We start from the raw sequence: 24876 nt of genomic DNA, 5'->3' as shown, positions 1-24876 counted from the left end.
GAAGCAGGAAAGAAATGAGCTACCATACAGAAGGTTCTTGGTTCTGGTTTTTCGGTATTCCATCCCACTGTACTCAAAAACTTTGTAACTCCATTTCTCTAATTGTGTTTATATGGAAATATTTGTAAATTTTAACAAATACAGTTTCTATTTTGATGGAAAAACCATCATAACTTATTTGGCTGCAGTTCTAAATTATGCGTATTACAACTGATTCCAAACATATTTCCATTCCATAAGTTCCATAATTCAGTAAGAACATTACTTTTATCATGAAGCTGTGCTTCACTAAAATTTGTGTTTTGGGGGCACCTGGGTGGCTCAGTTGGCTAAGCGTCTGCCTTCGGCTCAGGTCATGATCCCAGGGTCCTGGGATCAGGCTCCCTGCTCAGCAGGAAGTGGTTTCTCCCACTCCTTCTGCTCCTCCCCACTGCTTGTGCTCTCTCTCTCTCAAATAAATAAATAAATAAATCTTTAAAAAATTTGTATTTTTACTCTAACCAAAACCAGAGCTGTGGTCTTCCAGTTTGATATTTTAAGCTGAGGTGTTCGCAATAATGTCAGATATTTCATCTCTGACAGAATGAACTTTCAACAGCTTTATTTTGATGAATTGGATAGAAAGAGTTATTAGAATAACAAATGATTTTCTGTTTGAAGTGTTTAATGACACTGATATAAAACTATCATCCTCTCACTCTGTGTAGAATTGTTCTTTTCTCCTGGAGCCAATGCGTTACCAAGTATTGCTTTAGTTCGTGTGTGTGCGCGCGCACGCGCACACAAAATTGGAATTAAATAAATGAGCTAAGTGACCTTTGATGTGACTGAAAAGTCTCGCTTCACAGAGTGCAATGCAAACACACCTGTGATTTTCAATCATTACTGTCTAGCACCGTCTTTGGAAGCAAGCGACGATGCATCTTCGCAGATTTGCGCCTTCTACTTTTCAAGTCCTCGCAGACATCACCACGACTCCCACGGAGGGTGATAAATGCTGACGAACATCTTGTGCAGAGTACACGTTCATCGTGGACTTTCCTATAACATGCAATTGTGTTTTTTTGTTTGTTTTTGACTTTGTCGCTACGGAAAGTGCTTATTGCAAAATATAAGAGTGATACCAAACGATAAAATATGTTGCTGTGGCTTTTGACCGTGCAAAAAGGGACCAAACCATGGTAACAAAAGCTTTCAGCCCGCTCTGCATATGCTCGACAGCAGCGCTTCTTAGTCTCTGTTTTGGGCACATTGTGCATTGATACCTGAGTGCCTGCCGGGGGACAACCTGTGGGCTTCCGCATGGGCCGCCGGACAACTGCCAGGGGCACTGTGCTCGATGTTTCTCTTACCACCACCCTAGACCAGAGAAAGGAGCCCAACGTAGATCCTTGTGTCTGAGTGCTTTGTTTTTCAAAGCGCGGGGCACCATGTGTGATGTCCTTGGACAAGAGATTTCGGTCCGGGAAGACTCAGGAAAAGAGAGATGAGATATGGCTGATTTGTCTTTCAGATTTAATACATGTCAAAATGACAACTCCATTCACTGTACACGTATTCCACACACTACTAGGTCTGAGTGCAGCAGGAGCGGGAAGCGTAAAACGAAGGTCTACTGACCTATTAACTACAAATGTGAGAGACCTGGGACACAGGCTACACTGACTAGGGTGCCAGGACAACAGGTGTAAATAGAGGCTCTCCTGGGAAACCCTGAAGTTGTAAAAGTGCTTCTCTTTCCTTTCCTTCTTATCTCCCTCCCCTTCCTCCTTCTTTCCCTCTCCCTTTTCCTTCATTCTTTTTTCTTTTCTTTTCTTTCTTTTCCTTTCCTTTCCTTTCCCCTTCCTTCCTTCCTTCCTTCCTTCCTTCCTTCCTTCCTTCCTCCTCCTCCTCTTTCTTTCTCTCTTTCTTTCTTTCTTTCTGGATCTCTCTCTCTTTCTTTTTGAAACACTAAAGCTTTTCTTCAGGAGAACTGATTACCTGATATAGGGTTTTTGTTGTTGTTTTATGCCAACAGCACTTAATTGAGTATAATGTAAAACAGCAAAATACATTAATCTCAGGAGCACAACTCAATAAACTTGGGCAATATACATGTATTCATATAACCATCACACAGATCAACATATAGAAGATGTCTATACCCCAGAAAAACCCCTCCTGTCCCTGTCCACACCATCATTCTTCCCCCACCCTCCAGGGGCAACCACTGTTCTGATTTCTCTTCCCAGAGGTTGGTTGTCTGTGTGAACTTTATATAAAGAAACTGTTTGATCTGGCTTCTCTCATTCCACATAGTATTTTTTGGGATTTGTCCATGTTGTTATATCATTAGTTCATCCCCTTTTAAATTGCTGAGTGTGGATGTACTACAGTTTGTTTATCCATTCCTCTGTTTATGCAGATTTGGGTTGTTTCAGTGTTGAGCTATCGTGAACAAAGCTGCTGTGAACATTCATGTGAAAGTTGTTTCCGGTGAACATACGCATTCATTTCTCATTCATACTGAGGAGAAGGAATTACTGGGACTTAGGGTAGGTGGAAACTTAACTTCATAAGAAATTGGCAAATGGTTTTCCAAAGTCATGCAATTTTATACTGATCATGCCAAGTGTCAAAGAATATGGAGAAACCAGAACTGTCATATGTTGCAAATGGGAATGTCAAATGGAAAACCATTTTGGAAAATAGTTTGGCAGTTGTTTAAAACTTTAAACATACACCTACCATAAAACCCTGCCATTCCACTCCCAGGTATTTGCTCAAGAGAAATGAAATAAATATGTTTACACAAAAAGTTGCGCAGAAATATTCACAGCAGCTTTATTTGTATTAGGCAGAAGGTGGAAACAATTTAATGTCCTTTGACAGGTGAATAGATAAACAATTTCTGGTGTATTCATTTATCGGGATATTACTCAGCAGTAAAAAGGAACTAATGACAAATGCAACAACATGGATGAATTTCAAAATAATTATGGTGACTAAAGCCAGATGAGAAAGGGTAAATGCTTTTAAATTGATTATGTAAAGTTCTAGAAAATTCAAACACACCTATGATGACACAAAGCAGATAAATGTTTGTGTGGGGATGGAGGGTGGGAGGCATGAATTACAAAGTACACGAAGAACCTTTTTGGGGTAGTGAATATATATATTCTTTATATTGATTGTGGTAATTGTGTGTGTGTGTGTATATATATATATATATATGGGTATATATAATGTGTGTGTGTGTGTATATATATATGGAAGACATACCAGATCTACACATACTTCTCTAGAAAATATGAGAGGAAGGAATAACTCTAGATTTATTTTTTTATTTTTATTATTTTTTTTAAAGCTAGCTCCATTGATGTTTTATGTAAAATAAGCAGCACATATTCAAAGTGGTTTGGAACTCATGCAACATCACTCATATTCTGTTGGCCAAAGTGGGTCACAAGGCCACCCCTGATTCAAGGGGCAGAGAAGTATATTCTGACTCTCAATGGGAAGATAATTTGTAGCTATTTATTTCATCACAGAGTGGTTGCTCTCGGAATGATAATATACACCCTTAATTTATTACAAGCTACCTTGAGTTAATTTTATACCATTTAACTTTCAATGTAAAATCCTTGTTTCTATTTTGAGTGTAATTCCATTTATTCTCTCCCTTTGACCTTTGTGTTACTATTGTCACTTATTTTGTCTTTGTGTTATGAACTGTATCAGACATTGTAATTATTTTAATTTAAGCTGTCAATAGTTTCTTAAACATTTTGAAAAAGCAGTCCTTTATGTTCATATATATTCACTCTTTTTTTAAAAAAGATTTTATTTATTTATTTGACAGAGAGAGACACAGTGAGAGAGGGAACACAAGCAGGAGGAATGGGAGAGGAAGAAGCAGGCTTCCCGCTGAGCAGGGTGCCTGAAGCGGGGCTCAATCCCAGGACCCTGGGATCAGGACCTGAGCAAAGGCAGACGATTAACAACTGAGCCACCCAGGCACCCCCATATATACTCATTCTTTATGGTGTTTTTTTTTTTTTTTCCTTCCTATGGACCCAACTATCCTGGCACTATTTCTTTTATATTTTTATTTTAATATTTCTATTTGTTATTTCTTTATATTTATATTTTAATCATGTTTATGTAGTTTGGGTCTGCTGGCAACTTTTTCTCTCAGCTTTAATTTATCTGAAAACGTCTATTTAGTTGGATAGTCGTTCACTGTTGAATGCTATTTTCACTGGATATAGAATTCTGGGTTATTATTTGTCTTTTTTTCTTTTTCTTTTTTTAGCATGTGAAAGACATCATTCCATTCAAACATTTCTATTGTTCCTTTTCTCTGTGCCTTTTTTTTTTTTAAAGATTTTATTTATTTATTTGAGAGAGAGAGAGAATGAGAGACAGAGAGCACGAGAGGGAAGAGGGCAGAGGGGGAAGCAGACCCCCCGCTGAGCAGGGAGCCCGATGTGGGACTCGATCCCGGGACTCCAGGATCATGACCTGAGCTGAAGGCAGTCGCTTAACCAACTGAGCCACCCAGGCGCCCCTTCTCTGTGCCTTTTTGTGCTACTCCAATTACATGTATGTTGGATCATTTGCTTTTTTCCAACTGTTTTTGGTTTTTAAATATTTTTTCCTCCCTCTGCTTCAGTTTGGATCATTTCTGTTGACTTGTATTTGTGTTTATTGACTCTCTATTTTGCTGTATCCAATCTGCTCCATTTCAGATACTGTGCTATATAGTTCTAAAACTTGTATTCTGTTAGATTTTTTTGTTTCTCTGCCTTAATTCCCCATCTGTTTACCCATTTAATCCTTTTCTTCTAAATTCTTTAACATATTTCCACAGCAGTTATTGCAAAGTCATGTAATTCCAACATCTGGATCATCATGCATCTGTGTGAATTTTTCTTTTGGTTTTGAATCCTAGTCACTGCCTTTTTCATATGTAGTAACTTTTTTATTGTGTGCTGGACTTTCGGGATGGCATGTTGTAGATATTCTGTAAGGCAAAATTACAAAAAGAACCATAATTATTTGCTGTTCTTTTCTGCTGGTTCAAAAAAATCTTGTTATGAGGGCCCATACCAATGAATTTAGCTCAATTAATTTAAAAAAATTTTTTAAAAAGATTTCATTTATTTGAGAGAGAGAGCTTACTTGCCTGCAAGAGCATGGGGAGGGACAGAGGGAGTGGAGAAGCAGACTCCCCCCTGAGCAGGGAGCCCGAGGTGGAGGGCTCGATCCCAGGACCCCAAGTCATGACCTGAGACAAAAGCAGACTCTTAACCAATTGAGCCACAGAGGTGCTCCACTAGCTCAATTTAAAGCCGAGTTCTCTAATTTTTCATTTAGAAACTTACAGTATTTGCTGTTATAATTTATAGAACCTTTTAAATTATTTCATGTATAAGAATTCTCTTGGTTTGAATTTGCAGTTGACCTATCTTGGTATATATGTATCTAACCCTAATAAAACTCCACTAATAGATCTGGAGAAAATGAGGGTTGGTAGTACGTGAGCAGGAAGAGAATCAGCTTTGCTTTGCAGGGCAAGATAACAGCAAGGTTGTGACTAGGTCTTCCTGCAGGTCAGGAAGCTCCATTATACAGAGAAAGAGATGGTACCTGAGCTAGCAAGGGAGGCTCAGTGGGGTTGAGCTGTGAGGGACTCAGAGCCACCCAGAAGGGAAGGTTGTTCTCTTTCTCATTCTTTTTCAATTAGCGCCACAGTTTTAAGCCTAGGTGGATAAGAAACTCAGTTCTGGGCTGTAATCCAATTGGCAATATAATTTGGCATCCCACAGTTCAAATGTTAGGCTTCTTTTTTTATTATCAGCCCTAATGCTGAAAGAGTAAGATGTTTTTATTTTTTTAAAATGTTTTACGTGAGTTACCTCATTTGAGGTTTTTTTTTAAAGATTTTATTTATTTATTTGACAGAGAGAGACACAGCGAGAGAGGGAACACAAGCAGGGGGAGTGGGAGAGGGAGAAGCAGGCTTTCTGCAGAGCAGGGAGCCTGATGCAGGGCTTGATCCCAGGATTCTGGGATCATGACCTGAGGCGCAGGCAGATGCTTAATGACTGAGCCACCCAGGCGCCCAAGGTTTATTTTTTATTTATTTTTAATTTAAAAAATTTTTAGAGAGAGAGAAGCAGGGGGAGGGGTCGAGGGAGAGTGAGTGAGAGAATCCCAAGCAGACTCCACACTCAGGACAGAGCCTGACGCTGGGCTTGATCTCACAACACTGAGATCATGATCTGAGCTGAAATCAAGAGTTGGATGCTCAATTGACTAAGCCCCCACCCAGGTGCCCCGAGAGTAAGATATTTTTAAAAGAATAGTAATTTATAATCCCTGATTTTTATTCTGTGTTTTGACCAAGACTTTAGGAAATATATGCCATTTAATTTCCTTAGACTGGCCAGTGCCTTTAGAAGCAACCACCTACCATCCAGTCTTGAATTACTCATGCCTTACTTATCACTCATTATGTGACAGAGACCTCATAGTTCTCAAAGCTTTGCCTTTTCTAGACATCACATTTCAGGATCATAAGCTACTGGTTGTTTCACTACTGTGAGCTATGGGATAAAGGAGTATTAGTCTGCATCCTGTGTTGTAATACTAGATATATTCTTGCAGTTTCAGTCTGACTCAGACAAGAGAGCCAATTCTGTGAGGATTAGTTTTATGTGTCAACTTAACTGGGTCATGAGGTACCCAAATGATTTGGTTAAACACTATTCTGGGTGTGTCTATGAGGGTGTTTTTGGATGAGATAACATTTGAATTGGTAGCTGAGTAAAGCAGATTGTCCTCTTCAATATGGGTAGGTCTCATCCAATCTGTTGAAGACCGGAATGGAACAAAAGACTGAGTAAAGAAGCATTCACTCTCCCTTCCTGACCAACACTAAGGTGAGACATAGGTTTCTTCCTGCCTTTGGACTTGGACTCAGATTGGAACTTACCCAATCCTCTCTCCTGGGTCTCCAGCTTGCTGACTGCAGATGGTGGGACTTCTTAGCCTCCATAATTATCTGACCCAATTCCTTATTATATATATACATATATATATAAAATATATAATTTTTGGCATAGAGTCAAAGTAGCTAAGAATACAACTTGATTCCTCCAATTTTTCCAATGGTTTCTTTCCTGCAACAATCCTGCTACTGATTTCTGTATCAATTAGTTTTCTTAGCTGTAAGCAACTGATATAGATTGTCCAATTTAATTAGAAAAGGGATTTATTGAAACGATATTGGGTAGCTCATAGATTAGCAGGAAGGCTGGAGAAGTGAAGCCATTTCAAACCGAGAAGAGGATGCTTACAGGCTGAAAGACTAGAACTCTTGCCCCAACCACAGTACCAACACAGGACGTTGGTTACTGACTCTGGCACCTGCATAAACTAGGTGGGGTTTCCTTTTAAGTTAAGACTGTTAGAATTTGCTGGGCGCCTGGGTGGCTCAGTTGGTTAAGCAACTGCCTTTGGCTCAGGTCATGATCCTGGAGTCCCGGGATTAAGTTCTGCATCGGGCTCCCTGCTCAGCAGGGAGTCTGCTTCTCCCTCTCCCGCTCCCCCCTCTTGTGCTCTCTCTCTCTCAAATAAATAAATAAAATCTTAAAAAAAAAAAATAAAATTTAAAGACTGTTAGAATTTGCTGATGGGTTGGATGTGAGACAATGAGAGGAATAAGAAAATGAGGACGATTTATTTATTTATTTATTTATTTATTTATTTATTTATTTATTTTGCCTGGCCAACTTGGTTCTCCAGGTGGTACAGGAGAAGATTTGGGAGAAGCAGTTTTGGGGGTGGGGAATCAAGACTCCTATTTTGGGTATGTTATGCTTGGAAAATGTACTAGCCAAGTGGGATTAGGGCTCCCTCTCCCTCTCTCATCCTTCTTCCTCTTTATGCATGGGCTTCCTTCTCTGTCTTCTACTCCTCTATTTCATGTGGCTGGAGTCATGCCTTCTACAAAATGCAAGTTTAATATCTTTAAGTTTTACTCAGTAGACACTACTTTATATATGTCTTTTGGCTTCAGTTAGTAGAGAATTTTAGACTACTTCTCATTTCACTAATAATATTCCCAGAGGACTCTGATCTTTGCTTGAAAAGCCCATGTGTATTCCAGTGACACTTGACCAGGTGGCAGGTGAAAGAGCGGGCCATTTCCCTAAATACGGGAGAGGTGGTTTGTAGAAAATAATCAGAACAATAAAAAAGTAATCTGGTTCTTCATGGTTTTGTAGAATGCTGATCATCGCAACTGCAGATAATCGCTGTGGCAGAGTCCGTATTGCTTAGCAAATATTCCATTTGCTCTTTTACCTTTAGTGGCCCCCTTCTAGTGAGGCAGGACTGTCTGGCTCCTTCTAACTAGTGGGCTGCAGTAGCAAAGGTCCGTTATGATTCTGTAGCTTCTTATCCCCTGCTGTGATGACGTGCAGTCTGCATTGTCAACAGGGCAGCTACAAAATGGCGGAGATTCTTTAAGCTTGGGTCTCCAGGTGACTACATGCAGCAGGGTCCCCTGCTGATTTGCATGGTGGGGGGGGAAGTATTGTGAACAGTTTGGGAGCTGAGTGTTGCCAGAGCAAACCTGGCCTCTTCTGACTAAACCAAACCTGCACATTGATTTTCATGATCTTCCTCAATCCTTCTTTCTATAATTCTTTCAAATAGGAAGTATTAATTTTTTTATCAAAAGAAACTGATGTTCTGAAAGGGTAGGACATTACCTGAGAAGGTAATTCCGTTTATGACTGTTTGCTGAATGTCTACCGTTGCTGACTTTGCAGCCCATAGGAATGAGCTTATTGAGAACAGTGACTGTCATGAGTCAGGTGCTGTGTTTAAGAGGAGGAGAAACAGAAGAATTGGAGATCCAGAAGGTAGAGAATCACCACTTGAAAGGCAGGTAATAGAACCCTGGAGATATTGGGAACCATTTGGGGAGACATAAATCAGGGAGTAGTCAAAGGAATCACCCCTCCTTTTACTATTCTAACCTTTATCAACGGGAAATTCCACTGGGTTCATGGTTTTTTTCATTCACTTCCTCACAATAAGTTGGCAGGTTATCCATACCATAAAAGAAAAAAAATTCCTGACGGTCCTCCCATTAGTATGATTCCCAGCTATCATCTTCCACAGAGAATATAAGTTGAAATCAATGAGCACTGAGATGATAGGATAAAGAAGGAGAAACTGGGGAACTTAAATATGGTTGAGCTGGGGATGGGGGTTTGGATGTGGTAGTCAGTTCACTTACGACTATGTTAACTTGTAGCTCTGTGATATCAGAGTGTAGCCCCCAAACCCTGAGAATTTGGAGGTGGGGTAAAGATGGAGAAGGCAAGAAAAGAGAGGTAGAGGGAGTCATCTAAGCAAACTTCACAAACCTTGTGGTTTTCCCTAAACTAAACAAACAAAAAAAGCAGGTAGTTCTTCTCATCACTTCTCGGGTGTCGCTGAAAGCCACCATTCTTTTTTTTTTTTTTTTTTAAAGATTTTATTTATTTATTTGACAGAGAGAGAGATAACAAGAGCAGGAACACAAGCAGGGGGAGTGGGAGAGGGAGAAGCAGGCTTCCCGCAGAGCAGGGAGCCCGATGTGGGACTCGATCCCAGGACCCTGGGATCATGACCTGAGCCGAAGGCAGACGCCCAACGACTGAGCCACCCAGGCGCCCGAAAGCCACCATTCTTGAGGGCAAGCACCACACGGTGTTGATACTTATCAGAGCACGAAGATCTGGGGAGAAAAAGGGTTAAGATGAAGGACTCTTACCTGCATTCTTTGGGAACTGGATTTTACCAATGACTTTTCTGAATGCAGCTTTTACATCTTTGTTCCTCAGACTGTAGATCAAGGGGTTCACCATGGGGATGACCACGGTGTAAAAGACAGACACAACCTTCTCTTCCTCTGGGGATTGGTCTGAGTTACTTCTCTGGTACATGAAGGCAAATGTCCTGAAGAAGAGGACAACAGTGGTGAGGTGGGAGGTATAGGTGGAGAAAGTCTTGGCTTGCCCACCAGCAGACTTCACCCTCAGGATGGCTCTGATTATGAGCATATAAGAGACCACGATGGTCATGACATTGGCCAGGAACATGAACTTGGCAAAAAAGAGGATGACAATCGCGCTTTGTGTCATGTTGTTGCAGGTGAGCTTCAGCAGGGGCGGGAGGTCACAGAAGGAGAGGGTGAAGGTGCATGTAGTATGCAGATGACCCCTGATACCCCACAGACATAGGCTGCAGCCAACAATCCCCTGCAGGTGCTTGGAGTCATGGCCAGGTTATAACGCAATGGGTGGCTAATGGCAACAAAGTGGTCATAGGTGATGACCGTCTTGCTTGTGGCCAGTGTGGCCAGGATCTGAGGGGGTGATGACTGAGGAGTAGCAGGCATCCAGCAGGGTGAGATGGCTCGGGAAGAAGTACATGGGGGTGTGGAGTTGGAGATCCACTTGGATCAGAATGATCGTCCCCACATTCCCCAGAAGGGTGACAATATAGAAAATGAGAAACATCAGGGATAGGGGGCCTGCCAGTTCAGGGGTGATCTGTGAACTCCGTCACAGCAGTGAGATTTTTTTTTTTTGGCCATAGACTCGATGTAGCTAGGTGGTAGGAAGAGGAGAATGGAATTGGAGATTCCAGAACTGAAGGCCTTTGCTTTCTTCAGTGTCAGATGTTAGGTGAATACCTCAGATAGTCTCTGCTCAGAGAGAGAAGAAAATGTTTACCATCTTGAGAATCCACAACTAGCAGTTACTATGAAAGGCTTTTACCTATCTCTGTGCCCCTCCTGTGGGTCAGTATTTCTTCAAATTTGCTTGCTTGTTGTCTTTAAGACCAGAGAACCTTAGACTATCAAGACTGGAAAGGACCATTGTAGCATCTCTCTATTCTGGAATATCCCCAACAAATTGTGTAGTCCAGTGTACCCCAGGGCTGCATCAGATGGCCTCTTGGGCTGTGCTCAGTACAGCTGCTTGTGGGGTAGCTCATTAGCCTGTGGTGTGAATGGTGCCTCCAAAATTGTCAGATGCAGGGCCTTGCACTACCGCTTTCTGTGATGGGGACTTCTGGGGACACTCTATCTTTGGAAAAGTCTCCCTGTTGGGAAAGCCACATTACTTTTTCTGCATCTTCTACACAGTGATATAGTCTACACATTGATACTATGTTGAGTAAAATCCCTCTCTCCCAAGACAGTGTTAACAATCACTTTTATCTAATCTCATCTCCAAGTCAAACATTTCCAGTTACTTCTGTAATTCTTTGTGAGTGCTCTCATCATCTACTTCTGCTCTCCTACAAATCAGGTCATGGTCTGTCTTGGATTTCTTTCCCTAGGGTCTGAGAAAGAAAGTGATTCTGTGGAAACCATTAGATTTATGGAGCCCTTATTCTGTGTCAGACATTTCCTTTTCACATTAACTTAGCGGTTCCTCTCAATAATCCTGGAATAACCATTAACACCTTCAAGAAGGTGTGGAAATCGATACATATCCCATTTATTGCTTGGTGGTAGCCTGAGCCTGGACTACCCCAGTTCCTCCCATTGCTTCCATCTTTTTTGACCTGTGCTCTCTCACCCGGGTCTAGTGGAGACTGAAGATGGAAGGAAGTCCTAGATTACTTCAGTGAATTCTCCGGACATTAAGAACAGGAGTTTAGGCAGCTTTCTTCCAGAACTCTGTTATTACTGTGATTTTTTTTTTCTGTGCTCCAACCATCTGCTTCTTTCTGTCCCTTTCTCAAGTGAGTTTCCTATCATTTTTATCTTCCCTATTTCCTTTAACTCTGACATGTACATAGTCATGGCTTATCACTCCTTAGAGGTCCATCACTGTTAGTACCATGAGGAACTGAAAAGTTATTTCAGGATTCCCTCGTTCAAATACTTTACAAGGAGAATTTTTTTATTTATCCAGCTGCCTTTTTTGGCGGGGAGGTGACAGTCCAAAAGTTAAAAAGTTGAAAGCATGTAGTCAGCCCACATATTAACTGTCTGCTATATCCAAAGGGATAAAACAGCTTTCATACCTTCCGCTGGGCTGTGAATGGGGCTGGTATCTGACATCTCTTCAAGACCTGTCCTTACTCAGTTTGGAACTTTTTAGTACAAACATCCTAAAATTGTACCCAAATCTATAATTTCGTTCTATGACTCAGTAACTCCTTCTTTCATGGCAGTATTCTCCATCTTTTATTTAGCCAAGAAAGTTTTTCTTTTTCCTCCTTTCCACAGACATGTAAATTTAGAGATAAGGACTCCATGCTTTAGCTGCACCTTGCTTAACTAGATGTTTTCCGAGGACTCTTTTCTTGCTGTGCCTATCTCTGAATCATAAGATTACAAATATGAGTTTCTTTGAGGCTGTTAATATATTACTCTGAATGCTTCGAAAAAATGAATGCTTCAATAATTTGAACTAAATGACCAATGAATTCAGATTTCTATCATGTTTAATCATATGCTTCACAGACCTATAGCAATATCCCACTGCTTGGTAGGATTTGGGCTGTCATGATTGGCCAATCACAGCACCTTTTTTTTCCCAGAATGGTCATAACCTTTCAGTCCAGCCCTTGGACATGCTCCACAACACTGGTATTGAAACTGAGATTGAAATTATTTATTTGAGACTCACACACACACACACACACACACACACACACACACACACCAGCAGGGGGAGAGGGAGAGGGAGAAGGAGGCTCCCTGCTGAGCAAGGAGCCTGATGTGGGGCTTGATCCCAGGACTCTGGGATCATGACCTGAATTGAAGGCAGATGTTTAACTGACTGAGTCACCCAGGCACCCCTCCCCTCCACACTTGTTGAAAGCACCCACGACCCTCAGCAGAGACCCCGGACCTCATAGACCCACAGAACCTGGAGTTGGAAAGGACCTGGGTGATGTGGTTCTGTAATTTTCCAGCTCTGCTACCCAGAGGCCCCCGCCTTCCCAGAGCTGCCAACTCACCCATCTTCAAAGGAAGCAGCAATTCCTTGAACTCTTGTCAACAACCAGGTGCTTCATTTCATTTTGTTTGGAAAGGGAATTCGATGTTAAAAAGAGATTTGAATGCACCTGGTCTACTATGTTCTCTTCATTTGGCAGAGGGAAAAATTGAAGCCCAGAGAAGAAGCAACTTTTACCCAGTGTGTCAGGGAACATTCCCTCCCCAATTTATCCTGGTGGGGGCTCGACACTAGAATCCTATTTAGAGCCTCAGGAAAGGCCACGGAGTCATTAAAGAACAAACCAGAAGTGACAAGCCCAGGATGGGGCCACAGGGATGGGAGGGTTGCTGGGACATTCAGAGGTCAGGTTCAGGGCCCCCCACTCTTCATCTCCCTCACTGCACTTCCCTCCCGTGACATCCATTTCCACATTCTCTTCTCAAAAGCTGCCCATTACAAGTATCTTTCTTTCTGACCTCACCAGTTGAGACAACCTCCTCAGAGGGGTCCAGGCCCATCCTTGGTTCTTGCTCTGAATACTTGGTTACTCAACAGTATGGCTGTCTGGAGAGTAATAATATCTGAACACCAACTATTATTCCCGGCACTCAGCCTATGTGTTACTGATTCCTGCGATCCTTGGCAAGGTATATATATTCCTAGGCTTGCTTTACAGAAGACAGAGTTGAAGCTTTGGGAAGGTAGCTTGTCCACAAGGTCGCACTGTTCAAAAATTTGGAAAACACATTTAATAGTCTTGGGAATATATTTGATCTCCCAACATAGTTACAAGATTCACATTACCGCATAGGAGAAGAGCTGTTCCTTTTGTTCTTATGAAGGACTTCTGTGAAGCACTGTTGATATTTTCTGTTTTCTTTGCAGATCCAAGGAGATGGCTACTGTGGCAATCTGAAAATGATAGAAAATGCAATGATCTCATCGTCTTTAGGCTGGCTGTACACATATGCTGAAACCCCCCTTCAAATACGCTTCCAGCGGCTGGCAGAGCCAGACTGTGTGCCCAGTTTACCCAGCGTCGCTGGATGGAATTCAGAGCTTGCAACCTACAGGCCCTCCAGGTGGCTAACTGTTTTGCCTTCTTGCTCAAAGAACCCAATTAAGATCATCGTGTTTCCAAATCAATGAGTTTTCTGATCCAATTGAATCCTTTGGTGGTTTTAACATCTATTTATAGAATTCACCTAGGATGGTGCTTATGTGCGAAGGTGATAATGAAAAATGGAAGACAGACTCTTTTTCCATGATTCACTATGATGATTTACCTTACAGTGGGAGCTGTGTGAGCCTGGACTTGTCTGCTGAACACAAAATGAGAGGCGAGGGCTTCTGGGAGAAGGTAGCCTCCTCCTGTCAGAGCCGACTCAGGGGTATTATAGCCCCTCTCTCTCCACCTGGGGAAGAAAACAGTGAGTCTGGGGTTTAAAAAGCTCAGGAGGATAAGTGGAAGACCCTGAATGATGTCATTGCCCATGTTCCTCAGGGAATGAATATTGTCACCTTCATGTCACTTCTTCCAGGGCTGGGAAAAAAAAACAACAACCAAACAACTGAGAGAGAATTCAGACTAATGTTGACACATCACAGATGAAGAAACAGGTCCAGAAGGGCCACATGCCTCTCCCGAGCTCCCGAGCTCACGTAGCTTCCCAGCTGTCAGATGGAGGTCGTGTGGGCTGGTGAGAAGTGATGGGTGAGGGTGGCTATGGTGGGGAGGAGGAACTGGGACTAGGAACTGTGGCATGTTCCATCAGGTCGTCTTCCCTATTAGTCTGGTTTGCCCATGGTTGCTTCCTTCTAGACCCAATTTAAGCCTCACCACTTCTGGGAAGCCTGACTGGACCCCATGTCAAGTTCCTCCGCCCTCAGAAGGACACACAATGCTTACCTTTCCATTTTATATTGTGGCAGGGTCTTGAGCATCAAGCCGTAAACACCTGCCTTCCAGAATATTCTGTGGGGTAGTGAGCAGTCCTACAGTGTATGTAACTTAGAAACAAAGGAAGACCACCTTACTGGTGGAAAATCGGTAAAAAGAACAGAGCAGGGTGCCTCCAATCCCATTTTGTTGTTGCTGAGGAGAAGGGGGGGGGTAGTTTCATCCATCCATGTATTGCTAACAATATGGCTTAGTTTAGCTTATTTTTGGATTATATGTATATAGACATGCACACTACTGTTTTTTAAATAAGATAAATGTTTATTTCAATCCTACATAAAAGAAGCCTGGAGATAAGGTAGCCCATGGCTGGTATGGTGGATTAAAAATGTCATCAGGGGCTTAGCCTTCTCTGTGTTTCTTCTCTGCTGCTTTCTGAGCATGGTTTCCAGCTTCAAGGTTAGTTTATGGTCCATAATGGCTATCAGGCTCCAGCCATCACATCCACACTCCGGATCAGAAGAATAAAAAAAAACTAAAGATAAGTGTTTTGAGTTTTATGCTATTACAATGCTTTTTTTTTTTTTTTTTAAAGATTTTATTTATTTATTTGAGAGAGAGAGAATGAGATAGAGCATGAGAGGGGGGAGGGTCAGAGGGAGAAGCAGACTCCCCGCCGAGCAGGGAGCCCGATGCGGGACTCGATCCTGGGACTCCAGGATCATGACCTGAGCTGAAGGCAGTCGCCCAACCAACTGAGCCACCCAGGTGCCCTATGCTATTACAGTGCTTTATGAACATTTTTTTTTTTTTTAAAGATTTTTATTTATTTATTTGAGAGAGAGAATGAGAGAGAGAGAGCACATGAGAGGGGGGAGGGTCAGAGGGAGAAGCAGACCCCCTGCCGTGCAGGGAGCCCGATGCGGGACTCGATCCCGGGACCCCAGGATCATGACCTGAGCCGAAGGCAGTCGCTTAACCAACTGAGCCACCCAGGTGCCCCCGAACATTTTTGTACCTGTATCCAGATGGGCACGGGCAAGAGTTTCTCCGTTGTGTATACCTAGGTCACTGGAATATCTGGGTCGGTGGTTATGTGTATATTTGACTTTGAAAGGTTAATGCCAAAATATTTTACAAAATTAAACTAATTTGATACTACTACTACTAAATTAGTTAATTTATACTACTCTTTTCATCTCTTTGTCAATAGAGTGGTGTCATACTTTAAAATTTTTGCTAGTCTAGTGAGCATATTGTGTTTTTAATTTGCATTTTCCTGATTACTAATGAGAATAAGCATCTCTTCATAGGTAGTGGTTATTTGAACAGTCTCCTTGTGACTGGCTCAAACACTGCTTGAGTGTTTGTGCTATCTTTTCTCAATCACTTTTCTTTTTCTTTTAACCCTTCCCCCTCTTAATCACTTTTATGTATACACATACACACACAAGATAGTAGTTGTGATTGTGTACCTTAAAAATATTTTCTCCCACTTTGTGTCTTAATTTTTCATCTTCTTTTTAAATATAAGCTGAAGTTTCTCTCTCTTTTTATTTATTTATATTTTTAGAGTAGGCTCCACATCCGATGGGGGGGCTTGAACTCACAACCCTGAGATCAAGAGCTGCATGCTCTACTGACTGAGCCAGCCAGGCACCCCAATTTCCATTTTCTTCTTCTTTTTTTTATTTGACAGAGAGAAAGAAAGCACAAGCAGGGGGAGCAGCAGAGGGAGAGGGAGAAGCAGGCTCTCCGCTGCACAGGGAGCCCAAAGTGGGACTTGACCCCAGGACCCTGGGATCATGACCTGAACCGAAGGCAGATGCTTAACCATGCCACCCAGGCGCCCCAATTTTCATCTTCTTAATCATGTTTTTGATCAACAGAACCTCTTTAATGAATACTGACACAATTAGGAATATTTAAATTTATGATTAATGCCTTTTGTTTTGTATATAAGAAATTCTTCCATATAATGAGGTCATGAGAATATTCTCCTCTGTTATTTTATAAAATGTTTGTTAATTTGCCTTTCATATTTAGTTCTTGATTCTACTTTGAATTTATTTGGAGTGAGGTCCAGGACTGCATCAGTCAGGGTCCTTACAGGTAACAGATGCTACATTTGATTTGGGTAATTTGAGGAGGGTTTAGTAAAACCACTATTTAAAAAGATGTGGACAAGATTTAAGAAAACCAGGATGAGATGAGTCAGTGCCCCACAGCTAGTGACAGAGAGGAGCCATTACCAGTCCTCCAAGTAGTGATTTCTACTGAACCTCTGTGACCTTCAACCAGTGGCTTCCAAGGTCACTGTGTTCAGCTGCCTCAAGCCAGCAGAATGGGAAGGAGCATGGCTTGGAAATGGTCCACAACATTTAGTCAAGCATTCTGCTGGCTAAAAACTCAGCTCTATGTCCATACTTAGCTGCAAAGGAGGCTGGGGAAAGTAGTCTGGCTGTATATCCAGTCCTAGCTGAATAACAGTTTGTTTGGGGTCAGAGGACAGACTGCAGAGGCAGCTCCTAAGATGGCCCTGGATGATTCTGCCTTCTGGTATTCATGTCTTTGAGTAGTTCCTCTCTCTCGAGTATGGCTTGGATTTAGTGACTACCTTCAGTAAATACAATGTGATGGGATGTTACTTCTGAGATTAGGTTTCAAAAGGACTACAGCGTCTGTCTTTAGCACCTGCTCTGATGAAAGTCATGTTGTGAGTTTCCCTATGGAGAGGACCACGTAGCAAGGAATGGGCATATTTGGCCAACAGTGGGGAAGGACTCAAGTCTTGTCAACATGACTAGAGCCCTGGGCAACATCTTAATAAGTTTTGTGAGAGACCCTGAGCCAGAGACTAACTAATCCAACTAACCTGTGCCTGGATTCCTGACCCACAGAAACTGTACGATATGTTTGCTGCCCCACATTAAGTAGGCTCCACACCCAATGTAGGGTTTGAACTCACAACCCTGAGATCAAGAATTGCATGATCTACCAACTGAGCCAGCCATGGGCCCCTAAGCTACCAATTAACAGCAATATATAACTAATATATCCTTATAGGGTGATGCTCTTGATGACACACATAGTTTCAATACTCTGCTTACTTCTTAGGGTCCTTATTTTCCCTCAGATGTTTAGCCTTTGATTTCTTAGTGTCTTTTCACCTTTTTATTTATTTATTTTTCATGTTTTTCAGGGTTGCTAAAGCATCATAGGGTTGTTAAATACATGTAAAAGTTTCTTGTTAGAAAAACCTTAGTCCACCATATTGCCAGAAATGGAAGTCCTATTCATTTCTATCTTCTTCTTGCTTTTCATTAGATATTTACTTAACACCTACTGTGAGTCAGAAGATTCACTAAAAATGGCAGACAATCTTTGCTTGCATGGGGGTGGTGACAAAGAACATTCTCCTGGGGGCAGGGATTAAAAACAAACTATTGTTAAGTGTCTTGAAGAATAAATAACAGAGTAGGGGGATGGGAAATGGTAGGCAATAAGGGATCTATTATTTTAGATATGGTGGTCAAGAAAGGTTTCTCCAAAATGAGGCAACACTTCAACAGAGACCTGGATAAAGTAAAGAAGTAGGTCCTGTAGGTTGATTAAGGGGGAAGAATGATTTGTGCAGACAGTTTCTCTTTTGTAGGTGTGCAAAAGATGTTGGGAAGAAGGCATGAGTTTCTCCTGACCTTATTCCTTTTATTCAGAGAAGTTGAATACAGAGAACTTGGACTTACTCCCTGGTTGGTAGATCTGAGAATCAGTGTTGCTTTCATTCTCTCAAGTGAACTTGGGCTTACTGGTAGGTAGATCTGAGAATCAGTGTTGCTCTCATTCTGTCAAGCGTCAACAGAGCTACCTTGTCTAGGGCAAGCCTTATGGCTGATTCTGACCTAAATGCCCTGGTGGCATCTTAGCTGTCACCGAGAATAGGGTCTCTTCAGCCCAGCTCAGTGTATATTCTGAATGAATCTTCATGGAATGTCCTTTACAGGGAATCTCTTCCAGCTTTCATTTGGTGGCTTAGCCAAGAACCTGCAGGTGCATAGGCATTTGTGAAAAGTAAGAGCCTCTCTTTGTTAAAGTGGTCTTTCATTTTATTTCATCTTGTGGAGACCTCTCCATCAACCATTGAATGTTTTTTTTTCACACGACTTCCAGTTCCGAAGCAAGGAAACCATTTTTTTTTTTCCCTGATTCCTGGAGAAAGAGCCTAATGAGTAAGGCTATTTTCCCTTAAGTGATTCTGTACCAAAGAAGGGATGGTTGTGTATAAATGGCATTCAAAAGTGATATAAGAGAGTAGATAAGAGTGGAATTTCTGGAACCAGATTTCATGATCTCAAATCATGGCCTTCTATGGCTTTTGTAGCTTCTGAGACCTTGGGCAACTTATTTTAACTTCTCTGTGTCCTAGTTTACTCATCTCTAAGTGGGGATAGTAATTGCACGTACATCATAGAGTTGTTAAGCATCATAGGGTTGTTAAATACATATAAAAGTTCTTAGAATAGTGTCCGGCATATAATAGGTGCTCTGTAAGACTTAGCTATCATCATCATTATTATTTTCTTATTAGTAGCTAGGGCAATGAGTTGCCACGTTGTTTAGATTGTAACAGAGGCCCACTCAGATTATCTAGTAGAATGTGGGTCTATGGCTAAGATTCTTATGCTTCAAAAGGGATATAAGGATTTCTTGGGGACCTATAGAGCGCCCTAGAACTCATTCTGGAACATAATTCAAGACCTGAAAGATCTAATGCAGCATGAGGGACCAGGTTATATTGCTGCCTCCTCAGCACCTGATATTTGCTCATTTTCTCTCTGGTCTGCGCATTAACATGACTCAACCATTTTCTCCATAACTAATTATAATTTGTGAGTCTCCTTTCTCAAATAACTTCATCTTTTCCCATATTTTTCAGTTTAGACCCTCAAGAGGGAGATAACTTTATTGTTATGCTTAATAATTATTGTATAACTCTAGAGCATGTCATGGCTCTCTATTCTGTTCATGCATCGATGAAAGCTGGGTCAGGGGCTTTTTCTAGTTTGATCACCTGAAGGTCAAGGTCAAGTGCTAGAACAGTGGTTACCTAAGCAAAGAGCTCTAGGTGGGGAAGTTTCTCCTATAATGAGAGTATGATAAAAGAATATAGATACTGGGGGTGGAGCAAGATGGCGGAGGAGTAAGAGACCTGGATTTCGTCTCCTCTCAGGAATTCAGCTGGATAGGGATCAAACCATCCTGAACACCTACAAACTCAACAGGAGATCGAAGAAAAGAATAGCAACAACTCTCTGAACAGAAAAGCGACCCCTTTCTGGAAGGTTATGTCCTTGAAATGTCTGAGCTAAAAATCATTGGTGGCATTATTATGCATCATAGAAATTGTGTTTCTAAGAAATAAAAAATAAATGTCTCTGAAAACTATGTTTAAAAAAAAAGTATATAGATACTGAAACCCAGAGCTTTCTTTATTTAAAGGGTGGATGGAATCAGTGTGTGTGAGTGCAGATCTGCTAGAATATGCTGAAGAACTCCTCTCCATTAAAGATCTACAAATATCCTTTGAGTCTCATGACTAAGCTTGAACTAGTTCTCAAAGGGGAATTTAGTGTTGGATCCTGAACACTAAACACAGTGTGTCTTAAGGAAGCAAGAAAACTACTGTGGCTGCCCCTCAGTGCAATGGGAAGCAGGGGATGGAAACTGCCAGGGTTCTTTCTTAGTCTGTTATTGCTGATTCCCTTTGAATAACTGCTTCATTTTTGTATCTCTCTTGACCTCTCTACCTTGGCCAGCCTGGCCTCCTATTCTGAATCTCTTTTACATGTTCAACTTCATAATGCCCAGGGAAAAATGTTTATTAAACCTACACTGGGTCAGGTACTCATTTCTGAACCAATCAACTGTAGGTACGGTGGTGGGCCATTTTAATACAATGATTGTTCCCATATGGAGGGTCATGGAGGACCAACTTCTCATAAAATTAAGATCTGGCAGAGGGGTTCTTTGGGCACACAACAATATATTCAATAAAAAGACATCTTTTGGTTATCCTTGACCATATGGGATGCAGATAAGTGCACCCCCACCCCAACTAAACACCCATGTTTGTTTTATTTCTTGGGTGAAAAGGATTGAGTTATTCATCTTCCTCAGTTCACTGTCTTTCATTATCACTTGTTTGTGATCTGTTTCATTTTTGTTAATGGCCATGGAATTGTGGCAACACCCATGGTGAAACTGAGGGAAAGTGGAGGGAAGAGAACAATATATATTGAACAATGGGTTTGTGCTAGGAGCTTTCTTTCTTTCTTTCTTTCTTTCTTTCTTTCTTTCTTTCTTTCTTTCTTTCTTTCTTCTTTCTTTCTTTCTTTCTTTCTTTCTTCTTTCTTTCTTTCTTTCTTCTTTCTTTCTTTCTTTCTTTTTTCTTTCTTTCTTTCCTTTTTTTTAAAGATTTATTTATTTATTTTAGAGAGAGAGAGAAAGAGTGAGAGAGCAGGGTGGAGGGGTGAGGGGCAGAGGGAGAAAGAGAGAGAATCTCTAGCAGACTCCCTGTTGAGCGCAGAGCCTGACATGGGGCTGGATCTCATGACCCTGAGACCGTGACCTGAGCCAAAATCAAAAGTTGGATGCTTAACTGACTGAGCCACCCAGGCGCCCCTATGCTAGGAGATTTCTTTTTCATCACCTCATTTATTTATTTCAAACCCCATGTTGGCTCAAACTTACAACCCCAAGATTAACAGTTGCATGCTCTTCTGACTGAACCAGCCAGGTGCCCCTCACCTCATATAATTTTTTACAATATGCTCTTGAATTAGGAGTTGTTATATTTATTTTAGATCTGGGGAAAATTAGGATCTGAGAAATGGAGCCATTTACTATAAATTTCACAGTGAATTAGTGGTAGAATTGGGATTCAGTTAAAAGCCTGATTCTGAAAGCCATCCATTGTCTACCGCTGTATACTCTGAACAAAGGAACTCTGAGCAAAGGTCCAAAGGGACTATGAGAAAGCACTTTCTTTTTTTCTTTTTTTTTTTTTTAGGATTTTATTTATTTGCGAGAGAGAGAATGAGAGACAGAGAGCATGAGAGGGAGGAGGGTCAGAGGGAGAAGCAGACTCCCTGCTGAGCAGGGAGCCTGATGTGGGACTCGATCCTGGGACTCCAGGATCATGACCTGAGCCGAAGGCAGTCGCTTAACCAACTGAGCCACCCAGGTGCCCGAGAAAGCACTTTCTTTTTTTTTTTTTTAAGATTTTATTTATTTATTTGAGAGAGAGAATTAGAGAGAGAGCATGAGAGGGGTGAGGGTCAGAGGGAGAAGCAGACTCCCTGCTGAGCAGGGAGCCCAATGCGGGACTCGATCCTGGGACTCCAGGATCATGACCTGAGCCGAAGGCAGTCGCTTAACCAACTGAGCCACCCAGGCGCCCGAGAAAGCACTTTCTTAACTGCAAAAGGGAATCTTCTATTCAACACTGTCTTCCTTATTTGCCTCACAGAGTTTCCCTGAGGCTCAAATGAGATCATGCATGTGCCCTAAAAATCTGTTCAAAAGCAATTATCAAGAGTTCATCTGGTCCAGACCCTGAACTTGGATTGAGTTCCACAACAAGCAAAGCAGACTCTGCCCTGAAGGGTTTTGCAGTCTCAAGCAGAAATTAGTTACTTTCTTTTCTCCAAAAACCTTCTTCCAGGGAAGATAACATGTGGTTTAATGTTTACCTTATACCTGTCTTTGTTCTCTGTCTTTGCTGTTCCTGGAAATTATGGGATGCTTGATAGGAAGGGACTGTTCACGAAGCACGCAATGTGAGGGGGGAGGAGGAGCAATGTATCATGTCCTTCAGAAACTAGGGAGTTGGCCTTTGAGGAGCCAAAGGTAAGGTGGCTTAGTTCATCTTGGAAATATGAGAGGAACATTACACAGCAGGAGCAACAAAGCCAGGGAACCATCAAGTGGGAAGGCAGTTTGCAAATTCCATCCTTGTGGCATGAGCAAGAAGGAAGGCTCCTCAAGGGGGTGTCCCAAGACAAAGATGGTGAAGAGGAAGGCCTTTTTCTCAAACACTCCCTTCCCTTGGCCATTTGGAGACTCAGTTTTGTCTTATACAGCACTCCCCACTTGCTGACATGATCAGTTACTCATGTATTAAAAGAAAAAAAAAACTTTTTAGCATTTAACACTGGAATCCCCAATTAGAATCTCTGACACAGAAAAAGGTAGGTTTAATGGGAGCAAAAAATGAGAAGGAAAAGATGGAAGCTTAAGCATGGCTGCAAAGACATGGGTGGGATGAGATAAACTCAAGTCCCACGGACCCCTGAAATTCTGTAAGTTAAGCTATCAGACAGTATCGTAAGACTGTTGTGTGCTAGGGAATGGACTGGAGGCAGGAGAGCCGGGAGGAGAAAAAAGCACCATGGGATTGCTGGAAATGAATTTTACCATATTTGCAGTTTTCCTTCTCTGCCTGCTGATACCCATCTACCTTCTGTCTATTTGTGGGTCTGATTTGCATATAGTGTTGGTACCTCTTAGGATCTATTGACATGGGAAGAAAATGGACCAAGAGGAGAGGTCCTGTCACTCATATCTACACACTCTGGGACACCTGGAGTCTACCAGTGACCTTTCTGAAGGCCGCTTTCACATCCTTTTTTCTTAGGCTATAAATCAGAGGGTCTAGCATGGGGATGACCACAGTGTAGAAGACAGACACGACCTTGTCTTCCTCCAGTGACTTGCCTGAGCCACTCTGCAGATACATGAAGATGAGGGTCCCAAAGAAAAGGGCCACAGCAGTGAGGTGGGAAGCACACATGGAGAAAGTCTTGGCCTTGCCACCTGGAGACTTCACCTTCAGAATGGACTTGATGATGAGCAGGTAGGATATCAGAATGACCAAGGCATTGGCCAAGATCACAAAGTTGCCAAAGAAGACAATGACAATCTCAGTGTTTGTCGTGTTACAGCAGGTGAGCTTCAGCAGGGGTGGGAAGTCACAGAAGAAGTTGATCTGATTGTGGTCACAGAAGGAGAGGGTGAAGATGCATGTGGTATGCAGGATGGCCCCTGACATCCCACAGACATAGGCTCCCACCACCAAACTCCAGCAGATTCTGGGATTCATGGCTACAGTGTAGAGCAGTGGGTTGCTAATAGCGACACAGCGGTCATAGGCCATCATTGCCAGCAGGAAACACTCCGTGCCTGCACAGATGGTGAAGAAAAAGAACTGGGTAGCACATCGGCTGAAGGAGATGACCGCCTTGCCTGTGGCCAATGTGGCCAGGATCTGAGGGGTGATGACTGAGGCGTAGCAGGCATCCAGCAGGGAGAGATGGCTCAGGAAGAAGTACATTGGGGTGTGGAGTTGGACATCCACTTGGATCAGAATGATCATCCCTGCATTTCCTAGAAGGGTGATGATATAGAAGATGAGAAACTTCAGGAAGAGGGGAATCTCCAACATGTGGTAGTCAGTAAAGCCCATGAGAATGAACTCTGTTACTGTGGTGAGATTATTCTCGGTCATGGATTCAATATTGACAATTGACCTGAAGATGAGAATGAACAACAGGAACAACAAAGAACTGACGGGCAGATCCCAGAACTGAAGGGCAGATTCTTTCTCTCTATGGTAGAAGTTAGCTTTCTATTTCTGGGCCAATTTATAGAATTTGTTTTTGAGAAATCCTGTACCTGGCAGATTCTCCTTGGTCATCTATGTTCTTCTGCAGTTTTTGGAGCTGAGCCCTGAGCTGGTGTTTCTGCTTCAAATTAATTCTGGTTTGTATTTGGAAATTCTGTGAAAACAAGAGACACATAGCCTCAGATTTGGGGAGAACCTGGTCAGCATGTTTTTTAATCCCCATGGATATTGAAGTGTCTTCTACCGCATACCTTCTGCTTGATCATCCAGTTACTGGGTGAGCCTCC

The 24876-nt window shown here is 42.0% G+C and overlaps 1 protein-coding gene and 1 pseudogene across 1 annotated transcript; both read right to left on the bottom strand.

Moving 5' to 3' along the window:
- Positions 1-875: 875 nt before the first annotated feature.
- LOC123857970 (olfactory receptor 9I1-like) lies at positions 876-12121 on the bottom strand (annotated as a pseudogene).
- An 11409-nt stretch (positions 12122-23530) lies between these two features.
- LOC123856387 (olfactory receptor 9I1) lies at positions 23531-24472 on the bottom strand. Its single transcript, XM_045892590.1, has one exon. It carries the CDS (start codon positions 24470-24472, stop codon positions 23531-23533), a length of 942 nt encoding a protein of 313 aa, XP_045748546.1.
- Between the last annotated feature and the right edge of the window lie 404 nt (positions 24473-24876).

This window comes from Mirounga angustirostris, unplaced genomic scaffold (assembly GCF_029215605.1).
Source record: "Mirounga angustirostris isolate CCGP_5_RB_7025 unplaced genomic scaffold, mMirAng1.0.hap1 SCAF_13, whole genome shotgun sequence".
Classification (NCBI taxonomy): Eukaryota; Metazoa; Chordata; class Mammalia; order Carnivora; family Phocidae; genus Mirounga; species Mirounga angustirostris.
Note: the sequence above shows the minus strand (reverse complement) of the source record. Positions and strands in the feature narration are given on the sequence as shown.

What these genes read in the sequence shown, in the direction of transcription:
- LOC123856387 (XM_045892590.1), bottom strand. Translation starts at nt 24,472, where the DNA reads ATGACCGAGAATAATCTCACCACAGTAACAGAGTTCATTCTCATGGGC.